Source organism: Aptenodytes forsteri, unplaced genomic scaffold, assembly GCF_000699145.1.
Source record: "Aptenodytes forsteri isolate BGI_AS27 unplaced genomic scaffold, ASM69914v1 Scaffold382, whole genome shotgun sequence".
Classification (NCBI taxonomy): Eukaryota; Metazoa; Chordata; class Aves; order Sphenisciformes; family Spheniscidae; genus Aptenodytes; species Aptenodytes forsteri.
Genome location: NW_008794625.1, coordinates 929,199 through 942,760, shown reverse-complemented (window position 1 = coordinate 942,760; position 13,562 = coordinate 929,199). Strand labels below are relative to the sequence as shown.

Genomic DNA, 13,562 nt, shown 5'->3' with positions numbered 1-13,562 from the left:
TCTGGGTCTGTCAGCTCTGTAAGACTGGTTCTTCATACGGAAATGTGACACACAGAAAGGAACTGAAAAAGATAATTCACCTTGGAAACTTTAACAATTTGCCACTGTGTTCAGTATATTTCAAAGGTATCCCATAATAGCTAGTAGTTCTTTACAAAGGTCACTGTAAAATCATATCCTGTATTACTACATATTTCAGAAAGTGTTCCTTGTCTGCCAGCTGTTCAACTGAACTTTGTTAATGAAGGCGAAGTTTTCTAGGGTTATCACTCTGACCCTTAAACTGTATTATCTAGAAAACCATAAACCTCATAAAAAAAGATATGAAAAGGCTTATAAAACATTCTCTTAGCAGATCTTGTTTCCAGCCTCACTTTTTGATCTGAAGTTGGTTTTAAGCTCTCGCCACCATGCCTGCTGATTACAATGGGACGTGGGAAATGGAAACCAATGAAAACTTTGAAGGCTACATGGTTGCTTTAGGTAAGTAAAAAATATTAACAATATAGAGATAAAAAGAAAATGTTTCAATTATAAGTAAAATCCTTCTAAAAATTCATCAGACTATTTCTGTAATGTGCGTTGTGGCATAAGGGTTTCTGCCAATCAATCACATTAAAAATCAAGTAATATAATTACAATGATCTAAGTATATAAGCAAGAGAAGACTTGTAGCCAAAGATATTAGTCTTTATTTAGATAAAGACTAATTTAGAAAAAACAGATACAGATGGGGGGAAAAAAACCCAAAACAGGCTTTCAGATACAGAAGTTCTTTTTTATTCCTGGTATATACTTACTGTAGCAGTCAAGCCACAACCTGGTTGGCTCTGTTAAAGAGGACTAGGATATTCTATATTACTAAAGCAACAATAGTGTTTAGTACTTAATTAGTGCTTTCAACTAAGAGAAATTATATGTACCAGCTGCATAGTAAAAGCAATAAAAGCCTAAGGCTTTCAGATACAGAAGTTCTTTTTTATTCCTGGTATATACTTACTGTAGCAGTCAAGCCACAACCTGGTTGGCTCTGTTAAAGAGGACTAGGATATTCTATATTACTAAAGCAACAATAGTGTTTAGTACTTAATTAGTGCTTTCAACTAAGAGAAATTATATGTACCAGCTGCATAGTAAAAGCGATAAAAGCCTATAAAAGCATTTAATGATAAATGGGCAGATATTTCTGACAATTTTTGTGGGAGACATCCTTACACAGCAAGGAGACTTAGGTCACAGGAGTTCTTAAACATATGTTTACATGGTTAACTAAGCTTAATTTCACTTGGCTACGACCATCACTGATGACAACAACATATGTGTACATGCAAAAAGAGATGTTCTGCTCTTTAGGCAACTTTCATTTACTACTTCATTAACCTCTTTATCATTAGAGGCCTGGTAGATAGAGTTTGTGTATCCGTCGTATAGGATATTAAGTATACTCTTTGTAGATGCTAGAATAACAAAACACTGTTAACTGAATGCAAGCAATATCCTTGTCGGTTCATATCAAGATCAAGTTTATGTTGTTTGTCGATTTATTTTTCCCCACACTGACAGACTCAATTTTTGTAATGGCTGGAGATAATTTTATGAGAGAAATGTGTTCTTTTGCTGCACCTATTATTTTCAATATAAATTGCCTTTCAAGCATTTTTGTTCTTGTAAAGGCATAAACTTTTTGCTCCAGGTCATTATGATTATGCAAGTAGTGTGGAGGAAATCCTTCCTCTACTTAGGTTAGCAGAGATGTAGATCTTTAATTTGCTGAAAAGAAGAAATAATAGAAGACATCAACATTTCTCAAGAATCTCTTCAGTAAACTCTGAGCTGGCATTGAAAGAACAGTTATCACCTTTCCACCACTGCAGTAATATAGCTGCATTCCAAAAACCTCAAAAAATATGGGAGTTAGATTTATACATGCATGAGAAGTGTAATCTTTAGAATTGGGAATCTTCTCCCAGCTCTACTACATCACAGATGAAGGGCATAAAGGACCGTTGTTTCCTTACCACGCATGATGTCTGTAAAACTTATACAAGAAAAGTAGTCATTAGAGTTGGCTAATTTAACCTAGATTGGAGGAGTCCGTCTGGCTCTGAATCATAAATTAGGATGTGGAAAAAATCAAACCTGCATTTTATTTTTATGCTTACAATTGATAGCCCTCAGGGGCCCAACTGGGTCTATGCACTTCTCATTCCCAGATGTCTCATTGTTTTTTATCTAGTGGTCATTGATTTCTATCTTCCGTTCAGCATTTGCTCTTCTTATTTCTCTGCCTTTCTACAGTAGCTGACACCACTGCAAGAGCGATGCTGATATGTTTATCAGCTTTTTCAGGTCAAAGTACCTTGGACTTTTCATCAGAAGTTGAGATCAGACTTATGGCTTCTTGTGCTTTGTTCAAAAGGTGTTGAGTCAAGTTAATGGAGATCTAAAGAACTTGTTTGCTCAGATTCCAAAATATTTACTTGTAAAGATGTAAATTATAAAAACAATTCAGTAGTTCAAAATCAATGAGTACACTGTATAGCCATCTTCCACAAGCTAAGAAAATGTATGTGTTACAAAGAAGAGTATAACACATGGAAGGTAATCAGGTAATTAAATCTAATAATTTTCAAGTAATTCCCAATGTCTACGCTAGTGACTGACTTAGGGAAAACTACCACAAAATCCTTAACTGAGATGAAAAAATTGATGTTTTAACTGATTTGCTACTAGTTTTACTCTCATCAAAGAATCTTAATTCTAATTTATTTGTCTGTTCAGATTGAAAGAGAAATACACATAAACACATAAAAATAAACTCTCATCATTATTCAACAATTGAAAATAGTTATAATTTCCTCAAAGCTTCAACTCTTTTAAGAGAGAAAGGCAAGTTTCACTATTCATAGTTTTTAGCCTTTGCATTTATGGAGAAAAGCTCAATAACTTTGGGGAAGTCTGTAAATACTACACACATACACCTGTGAGGTACAAAAAAATTAATTTTAAAAAAATAAGAATGGTTAAGCCAATATCATGAGTTTCAGGAGTAAGATACACACTAACTGAAGTTATTTGAGTGCTGGGGTTTGACAGTTATGCATAAAGAATAATTACTACTTTATATGCAACTGAAATGTGATTTCAGCATTAAATATGCCAACAGCAAGTGAGCCCAAATGTGATTTCAGCATTAAATATGCCAACTGCAAGTGAGCCATGGGGCCTGTTCGTCTGCATGATACTTAAGTCAACTTCAAGTTGTCACAAATTGACTATTCCAGGACGTCTTCGTCTACCTCAGGCTTCTCTCACTGCCTGCCTCAGCTTCTGGTCTTACCTACAATTCTTGCTTCTAGCCCAATTCTCTCTGCTTTGGCTCAGCTTCAGTCCTGTCTCAGCTCTTTGCTCCAAGACCTGACCTACTTTTGTGGGGTGTTACTCTAACCACCAGTCACGATGGTCATCCTGCTCTAGTTCTGCCTTGCTTTGCAGTGATAAATTTAATTGTATTTGATAACTCTCTTTTGATAATTATTTTGATAAAGATCTCTTTATTTTTTAGGTTTATTCCTTCCTTATTTTTTAGGATGCAAATTAAACATTTGTAGTATGCATATTTCCTTTCCAAAAGGATTTGTAATTATGATGATATCTTTTCATTTGGTTGTAGTGGCCATCTCATTATTGTTCCTTTCTTCCCTCCCAGGGTATCATCAGATGAGATTCTTGTATTGTTTATTTCAGTTGAGCTATAACACTTCACTTGTGTTTGTCTTAAAATTCAGGAAAAATGTCAGGGAAAAGAATACCAACAATTAATAACATGCATTTCTTTGAATTTAAATTTACCTACTACAGAATTTAAACTGTGATTTTCACTCAAATTCAATAAAAATTTAGTGTCTAACTGTCATAATACAAATATTAATTATATCAGCTTTAAACTAAACTTTAATTATTATCATCCTTATATTTTGATCCTTTTAGAGTAAGTAATCCATTTTCAATTTTATAATTCTTTTTGTACCATAGATGCTAGCATGAGCTGGTCTACAGCAGTTCCTCATTGCATATCAGTGGCATCCTTTTAGAACCATTTCAGTCAGTGGATAAATTATGACTTTGTTATTATTAAATCAATGGATTTTTGATCCCTTTCTGATCTTATATATCCCAGTGGAAACTGGGAGAAATACAGATGGATTCAGCCTACAGTGGGGTCTGGACTACAGGCATCCAATACTGGGAAGCCTGCTTAAAAAAAGATAGTAGCAGTTCATAAGAATAAAAGAACTTGACCCACTCAATAGCCTGAAACAAAGCAAGAGGAAGAATGTGTTAGAATAAGGAATGCAATATAGATGTATTTTTCCTGGGAAATACTTCAATTCATTGCCTACCCTGGGCAGACTGTACTGGAGAGGTACTCACTGAACTTTCTGATAAAATTTTCAAACTAGTTTCCCAATAAGAATGCCAGCAACTGGTTGGGATGAAGGAGCTATTTGCACCAATTGTCTGGATCTGGCCCTTCCTAAGTACATCATGATTTTTTGTGTATACAGGCATATATATACTAGAAGTTATACTAATTAAAAACTGCCAATGAATTAGCAAAAAAACACAACACCACAAACAATGCAAAGATGCGTATGGCTATAGGTGATTCTCAGAATGGAAGGGTGAAAAGATATTCTTCTGCTCTGTTTCTCACAATTTTACATGTGGTTGATATTTTAAGTATTAAAGTGCTCAGATTCAAAGCACACTGAGGTTTTGTTTTTTTAAAATTCATCCATCCTTTTAATTAATGCATAAGCATTTCTATACTTTAATTAAAGAATAGGTTTGCCCTTTAAGCCAGAAACTTTGATTTTATCATAAACAAGTTACAAAGTATTTTAATCTACTATAATAGAACAATATATCATTTTTATTGCTTGTATTGTTCAAAATGCAGTTATGAAAACCATGCTTTAATAAAACCTCCCCTGCTTTTTCTCCAGGAGCTACAAGACTAATACATTAGTCAGAAATAGCATTTCTTTAGAAGTCTAGACATTTTTTTTCCTCAGAGAGGACTAAATTTTATGTTACCTGGCCATAAATCAGACCCAGAGATACCTTTAATCTACCACAGCAGATAAAATATACCCAAGAAGTCTTGAATATAAATACTGAACAAGAACATTATTCCCCATGTTAAAAAGTCACAATTTTCTTCAAGCCAATCCTCTTACTCAACTTGATTAGTACTTCACAAGTAGTATAATGAATCTACCAAAAGAAAGAGGGCTCCATTAGTATGTAGCATTGCTGAGCTGACAATGATTAACTCGCATGCAAAACCACTAAAGGATAGCTAACAAACCAAAACCATTTTTCAATCTCTTGCAGAAGCATGTGAGATTATTTCATTTGCATATAGCACCATAATAAGATTCACTGCCAGCTGGTCAGAAATATTTATTGCAGATGGTAATGCAGCTGGCATTAGGTGGATTGTCTGGGGCAAACTGTCATCATGGTAATATATATTCTCCTTTTCGTAACTTTCAATGCATTCAGTTGCAAGCAGTTGTTTACATTATAATGTTAGTCTTCATCATGAGCAAAATAAGGATTTTAAGGAGATCAGTACTGCATAAAATGTTGACAGAATATTAAACAGGAACTGTCAAATGCTGTAGTTTGATACTTTTTTGACTTTTGACTTTGAATTTGTCTCCCTTTAACATCTAAACTACAATTTATTTCTGTGTCTACTTTCTAACAATAGTGGATAAGTCAGGCTTTTATTTGATTTTTTTTTATTCATTAGTATATTTTTCATTATTTTTAAATTAATTAATTAACCTCTTGTATACTCCCACAGACTATAGGTTCATCATAAAAGTAACATGCCAAAATCCCCTTGATTACATACTCATTCTAACATGCTTATTTTCTGAAAAGGAATATTATTCTGAGATACTTCCTTTGGGGGTGGCCAACATTTGTAACCCTGCAGGACACATACCAGTACCCTCATATGCCTAAGAGCTACATGATTTACACTGCATGCTTAGAAATGGGAATGACTCCCAGGCATAAGATGATAATAGCACTCCCACAGCTTCATGTGTGAGTGAGGCCAAAAAGGCAATGTCAGTCTTAATAACCTCTGTTGTTTCACATTCTCCAAAAAAACTGGTGATTCGCATGATTTAACATGCCAGCATCTGTTCACTACTGGTTGTATGTTGTAGCTCTGCTCACAACATTCCCACAGATACCCTGTTAATCAGTAAATTTATAATCAGTGGAAGATCCTCAAATTGAAAGTCTACTTGCAAACAGAAGATTATTTTTATTTGAAATGACCTTTTTCTCTCCAAAATGTTGCAGGTAAAAGCGTCATTTGTGGAACTATGTTCCACATAATTTTTTTTTTGTTATGTATAAATACAAGTGCTGTGGCTTTTTATTTTTGGTAACAAATATTGGAATTTTCATTGTGATACTCTCTTTTCTGTTTTTTGGCAGATATTGATTTTGCGACTCGTAAGATTGCAAAACACTTGAAACAAACAAAGGAGATTATTCAAGATGGAGATGATTTTAAAACAAAAACACTCAGTACTTTCAGAAACTATGAACTGAATTACACTGTGGGAAAGGAGTTTGAAGAACATACCAAAGGACTGGATAACCGAGTGTTAAAGGTAAAAATTTGGTACCTGATATCTGTTTACACTACAGTCAGCACCAGGAGCAAGCAGTTCCAAAAATCAGCTGAATACATGAAAAAAAAAACCCCAATATTTAACAGACATCAGAGGATTTTTATAAAGCAGAAATAATTTGCATCTTGAGACAGTTTTCTTTCCTGCTACAAGCATTTATTATAAATGCAAATCAGGACGGTTACTCAGATATGTGAGGACAATCATTAATTACATGTTTTTCTAGTAGGGGATTTTTCCAGCTTTTCCATGGTACACCTTTACATATTTAGAAAGTAGCAAAACTGTATTTTTACCTATGTATCTTCAGATTTTTCCAGCTTTTCTATGGTACACCTTTACATATTTAGAAAGTAGCAAAACTGTATTTTTACCTATGTATCTTCCTTAATGAAACTGTAAATTCATCCCTTTGAATTTAGGACTTTCTCTGTGTTAATATAAATTTTCAGTTCTGAATGGCTAGGTTCACACTGTATTTTTAATCTGAGCCTGCTCAACCTCAGTTGGACAGTTTAACAGTTGGACGCTGTTAAAAATAAACCTGCACTCAGCTATTAACCTTAAGGGAGCTTTGGGAAGGGACAAGAAAAAAATGTGAGCCAAAGCTCACGGGAGGCAGGCCTAGTGGCAGTGGTAGACAGGCAAAGAGGCCCAGCAGTGCATGCTTTAATATCTTTAGGATTGCAGGAGTAACCTGAGCTCAGAATTCCCCTAGGAAACTGTGGGCATATGTTCCGACACCTTTCAGTGAGATATGTGAACAAGTAACGTTTGGATCAAGGACCGTATTGTGTGTTAGCCCATGTCCTACCTCCTATGACAGACAGTCAAGTAGTAAGTCTGTTCCTGTGAGGCATTCAAACAAGACTGTATCATGGAAGTCGGTGAGGAAAAGAATACTTACAAGCACTAATTAAATTCACTTACTGAAATCAGCTTCATGCTTCTGTATCAATACTGCTTCTGTTTTACTCTCTTCTCACCCCTAAAATACTTAAGCAAGATTTTCAAAGGTAGAAAGGCCAGTAGATCTTACATTTCCATTGACTGTCCCCTTCAGAGTCTTGCTAATCTTGCATCACCTGCCTGTCTTTGTCATCATTCACTGAATCTATCCATATCAACTCTTCAGCCAATTACCACAGTTTTATTCTTCCACTCAGCTCTCAGCTCTCTTGCTCTTCTCCAAACATGTGCTGTCTTTTCCATCAGTATCTTTTCAACAAACAAGGTTTCAGAACTTGCTGCCAAACTCTGTGAAGCTGCGATCAAAGCTCACTGTTAACAAGACCTGTTCTGTTTTGGCAATTGCCACAGGAAATAGGCAGCATAAAAGACATGTTTACCTTTGAACTCACATCATCCTTCACTGGAGTGGCACAAATTTAACAGAAGACATTGTTTATTCACTATGGAACACTTTTCATTCTCAAACTAACTTTGTGCAGTGTAATTCCTATGACTCCTTCCAAATTATTTCTCATTCACAGCACTGCAAGCCGTCAAATAAGACGACCCATTTTTTTCCAGTATCCTGAATATCCCTATCTCTAAATTTTCTTGCTATCACTTTCTCCCATGAGTACTGGGTGGGACATATTCCTGTCACAGAATTTATGCTTTAAAGCATTGCTCCCACATCTCTTTAGATCAGTTGAAGGCATTACTAAGGATCTAAGGACTCATTAGTTGCATCACTCCTTAAATCCGTAGACTAATGCTCCTCTAGTGCTCTTCACCACTATCAAAGCCATTGCCTTTCTGTGCAAAATCATTTCACTTGCAGACTCTCCTCTTCATTATCAATTATTTGGAAGGAAGGAAACACAACTTGTACAATTATAACCCTACCTGGTTTAATCATTTTTGCCTAATATTCTTTTCTAAACAAATTATATTATTTGTTTCTAACAAGAGGAGAAGGAAAAAAGAAGCATGTCGTACCATTATTCTCTGGACTGCTCTAAAAGAATTTTCTGGTCATTTTATTAACAAAACAGTTCCTCAAACACATTGAAGTTAGATGAAGGTAATAAAACCGCTAGGCAACATCTAAATGTAAAGAGGGCATGGATAATTTAAAGAGCATGTAGCTTAAAAGTTCCGTAAATAAGAAAGAAGTTAACTGAAATGGAATGAGTTTTGTCTCATTATTAATAGAAAGCTCCCTCATAAGAGAAATAAATCATCCAGTGCTGAACTAGAAAATGAATTAAGCTCCCAATACTCTTGGAGCTTTTTAATAACTGATCCACTGACTGTAACTGGTCTCTGATGAGGATTTGCCTATGATACATGGTTAAATGTCTCCCTAGAGTACAATGGTTCAAATCTAGAACAATTCAAACAAAGTTGCTTTGAATGTACTCTAGCGTATCTGAGTAGAGAATTTAGTCTGTAGAGAGAACTTTTCCTTACAGATATGGTCATCCTGCTCCTGGACAAGAATCAGCATACCCAATACCCTGTTTATTAGTGATAGACTCTGAATCACACCAAATCATGAAATGGTTGAGGATGGAAGGGACCTCTTGAGATCACCTAGCCCAACCCCTCTGCTCAAGCAGGGTCAGCTAGAGCATGTTGTCCAACTTATGATCACATCTCTTTAAAGGTCTTCTGTGAAAGTGCATGAAAATATATAAATAAATTTATTGTATGAGATTATATTAACATACACTTCCTCTTGTTATTTTATGCTGAGCTAGAAAAGGTGTTAGCACGGCACTAGTTGGTATAAGCCCCCAGGTCTTCACTCGTGAAACCTTATAATCTTTTTATTAATGGCTTTAAACAGCAAGAAAAAAAAAATACAATTTGCATACATTGCACAAGTATCTGTTAATTCACTCAGCAATTCACTAGTTAGTATGAACACTTGATATTCGTGTATGTGAAGAAATACATGGAAATGACAACAAAGCACTGTAAAAGCTTCACATCAAAATGCTGTTGTCATCTTGAATGTATTCAGGTTTTTGTTGAATGGTTGATTTGGGTTTTTTTAGGAGGAAGATGGGGAATGGTAGGAAGCAACTGTAATTGTGTATTCTCATTGTTTGATTGAGCTTATTTTCATGTATTCATAAGCTTCTCGTTAACATATCTAAGTTAATTATCTGATTCATGCAGACACTAGTGACCTGGGATGGTGACAAACTGGTATGTGTTCAGAAAGGTGAAAAGAAAAACAGGGGCTGGAAGCACTGGATTGAAGGAGACCTACTGCATCTGGTAAGGGCTGCTATACAGATACATAGCACATAACTGAGACTGCAACAAAGTACGGTTTTCCATTTCAAAGGGTTTGTTACTTGTTCTAGTTAGAATGGTCTTTATTTAGACAGCTCTGATCTCTGAACTCTAAGGAAATCCTCCCTCTGCTACAACTCAGGAATGCTCAATTTCTTTCCACCTGCTCCCAATTAAGTCATAACCCTGCAGTGTTTTTTTTGCTCCAGTCCACTGCCCTCCACCTATTAACCCTTCCTGTTACATTGCACCTCTAACATCATCTCATTCTTATATAATCACTGATAGGAAAAAAAAAAAAAAACAGTATGGGACAGATTGCAAGAAAAATATTGGTTTTTGTTCTGAAAGAAGCACTATGAAATTTTAGCAAACTATGCTGTAATACAGATCAGAAACCTCTGGATACTTAAGAGGATCCTGCAAACAACCTACGCTGCAATTATTTTGTGCTAGTACAATAAAAAAGTCAAAACATTCATACATCTGAGTTAGTAAGCTGGAGCCCAAAGACAAATGAAGCAAGTCCAAGAGAGGCCAGAAGAGCCTGTGCAGGAAATAAGCAGTCAGTGAAGTCCAGAAAGATTTCAAAATAATAGATATATAATGATAATGATTCCAAAGTTTCTTGGGAGAGCAATCAAGAAACGGGCGTGATAATGTTGGACGGTGCAATAGGTGGCTGCAGAAAGGTTATGGAGAGCTCATTGTTCTATCTCATGATTTGCATCTAGATATCTATTCCTTCACAAGTTTACCCTACAGATAGTTGGTATGGCCAAGCACATTGCCTCAAGTCTGTATGCTTGAAAGGTCAAAGCAATGAGTTAAAAAACACTATCTGCCGCCTAACTAAAAGCCAACTGTCCAGTACACTTTTTCAGCTCTGTTTTAACACATATTCAAAAACTGACCTAACAAAGGTTCTACATGCTGGCACCAGGATTCAGGCTGAGACTGGTGGAAACAGAGAGACCAGGTAGATTCTTACAACAGTCTTCAGAAACTCTGTTGTAGGTTTGGCCAATTGCTGGCCAAAAAGCCAGCTTCAGCTCACTTCAAAGTCTTATTTGGCACAGGAATGCTGGCTAATCAGAAGACTAACCAAACTGACTGCATTGCAATGTGCAGGTGTGCCAACCTTTAAGAGGTCAGCTGCAACGCTGGGCAAAAATTATATATTGTTCTGGCCCCTGACAAATGGCTGGTCACGTCTCTGAAACAAATGTCCTCATCTTTTTAAAGCATCCTCCTTTTTTATTTCCTTGTTTCATTGCTTCTCATGAATTATGAGGTAACATGTGAATTATAAACTATTACAGTATATTGTTTTAATAATAGAGCATGAAAAAGCCTTGCATTAAAGAGCAATTTTTATGCATTTTTCATGTTTATTCTTCTTAGATCAATTCAAGTGTCAAAATCTAAATACTGCAACATGTGGTGTGTGCCTGCTGATTGGTTACATATAATACACTATTCTTTCTGTTCTCTTTTTCATAAGCCTATCTTTTTAATGCGGTGGCTCAGTTGTAGTAATTTCTGGTAGGATCTGCTATGTATGCAAAATACAACTTGTACTACTATATACTTACTAATTGTTTTAATACTGTAGGAACTGACATGTGAAGACCAGGTGTGCCATCAGATATTTAAAAAGAAAAACTAAAATTGACCAGAAAGCTACCCAGATCTTCATCACACTATTATGCTGTTATGTTTTGTCTAAAAAGAAGAATCAAGCCAGATTTGCAATAATTCTTTGACACTGCTATGTGAATATATTTTGTGCCTGTTTATGGAAACAAATATGTTTTATAGAAATAACATCAAACAGTTACAAACATCATAAATTCCTTTGCCTTTCAGTCTGGAGTTAAATAAAAGTAATTGTCTTTCAAATAATGTTTTCCTGCATCTTTGTAATCATTTCCAGAGGAATGTTCTTTAGCAACAAGGCTGAAAATTAACAGTCACAATTATCTCAACCACAGTAGGGCTCTCCACAGTGCTATAATATCATAATATATTTGGATGACTGAGTAAAATTGGACATTCGTTGGACTGTTTCTATTTAATTTAGTCCTGGATCACTAAGTCCACAGTTTCAGGCAACAGAATGGCTCACTGAACACAATACATGGCTTTTCACATCTAGGTTTTTCATCTGAATTTGGCCCAGGTCTATAGCTGCTAGTAGTTATCACCTGATAAATGTCTCATGGCCAATGTGAAATGCTGTAGCTCCTTAATACGGACCTAACGTGGATCCCTGACAATGCTGCTAACCTCCAGTTAGAACTGGCATCCTAGTAATAATGCCAGTGGAGAAGTCCACTGTTTGAAGCAAACTCTACATTCCAGAGTTGCTCCATTATGTGAAAACTAAGGTATACTTACGGCTAGAAGAGGAAAACTGCAGAGTATACACAGACTGCATGTACCCTGTGCATAAAGAGTACCCAGCATGCTGCAATCTTCACCTTGTGCCTACCTTTCAGAGATTTTAAAAAGAAAAGTCATTTCCATACAACTCTTCTCAGTTTTATTTAGGGTTTTTCAAAAGAATTCATGTTCTTTGCTAAAGGCAAGTTTAAGTTAACCATGGATGGTGAGCACTACTTCAGTACATGGAAACTGAAATTACTCAACAAAATGTGTGCACGCATTCCACAGAAGTGAAGAAGGGCTTGTATGCCCGAAAGCTCATCTGTTTTCTCCCAACTATATGAATTATGCTAATAAAATATACTGTCTTTCCTACAACCTTGCCTTGCAGATATATAAACTTTCACATAAACTTTATCACCATTTCAATTCCTTCTTGTCCATAGGCCCCCATCTTCTGTTTAGTATGAGAGGAGTGGAAATTCACTAAACAGATCAGTGGTAGGGAATTAGAGAAAAGATGTGGAAAAAAACTTTGCAGAAATGGAGGAACATATGCTTTCTCCCCATCCCCACCTGCTGCTTAGCCTACTCACTGTCAATAGCTTGGGATAGGAAAGGAGTGAGACAGTCTCCCCGCTGAAAACAAGGTTACATCTGCAAAAACCCAGATCTGATTAATATGTCACTAATACTTACATGGTCATGGGCATATAAGTGCATATGTAGGGATATTTTTATGAATTGGACTTTGCTTCTCCTGATAAAAGTTGACCTGGTATCAAACTTCAGCTGAGCAATGCTCTAACGTTACTTTGCATAGAAGAAACTGCACTTGGAGTTGGTAAACTCTTATTTGTTCTTATTCAGCTCTGACCTGGACTTTCCAGTAGAAACATATTTAATTTATATTTCTAAGTCTCTGCTAGTTACTAGGCTAAGAAGTACCACAGTCCATTAAGCTTTCAAAATGTTATCAGACCAAAGTAATGACTAGGAAACAAAACATGCATGTTTTAATCAGTGACATTTCTCATAGCTGGTTCTTGCCAGGAGTAAGCCTGCAACAATGCAGGGCTTCATAACTTCACACCAAATCATAAAACAAAGGAAAAGCTTTCATATACCACAAAGAACTATAATTAATTCACAAATGATGAGTTTGAAGATGGAAAGCAAGCATTCTTCAAT

General features: G+C 35.8%; 1 protein-coding gene across 1 annotated transcript; it reads left to right on the top strand.

The window, feature by feature from the left end:
- Positions 1 to 359: 359 nt before the first annotated feature.
- Positions 360 to 11,832, top strand: RBP2 (retinol binding protein 2). The gene is made up of 4 exons (XM_009273344.1): positions 360 to 483; positions 6,529 to 6,707; positions 9,864 to 9,965; positions 11,599 to 11,832. Exons 1-4 carry the CDS (start codon positions 411 to 413, stop codon positions 11,650 to 11,652), a joined length of 408 nt encoding a protein of 135 aa, XP_009271619.1. The 5' UTR covers positions 360 to 410; the 3' UTR covers positions 11,653 to 11,832.
- Positions 11,833 to 13,562: the final 1,730 nt, after the last annotated feature.

Coding starts and splice junctions, on each gene's coding strand:
- RBP2 (XM_009273344.1), top strand. CDS start 411: ATGCCTGCTGATTACAATGGGACGTGGGAAATGGAAACCAATGAAAAC. Junction 484..6,528: donor AGGCTACATGGTTGCTTTAG/GTAAGTAAAAAA, acceptor GTTTTTTGGCAG/ATATTGATTTTGCGACTCGT. Junction 9,966..11,598: donor AAGGAGACCTACTGCATCTG/GTAAGGGCTGCT, acceptor TTAATACTGTAG/GAACTGACATGTGAAGACCA.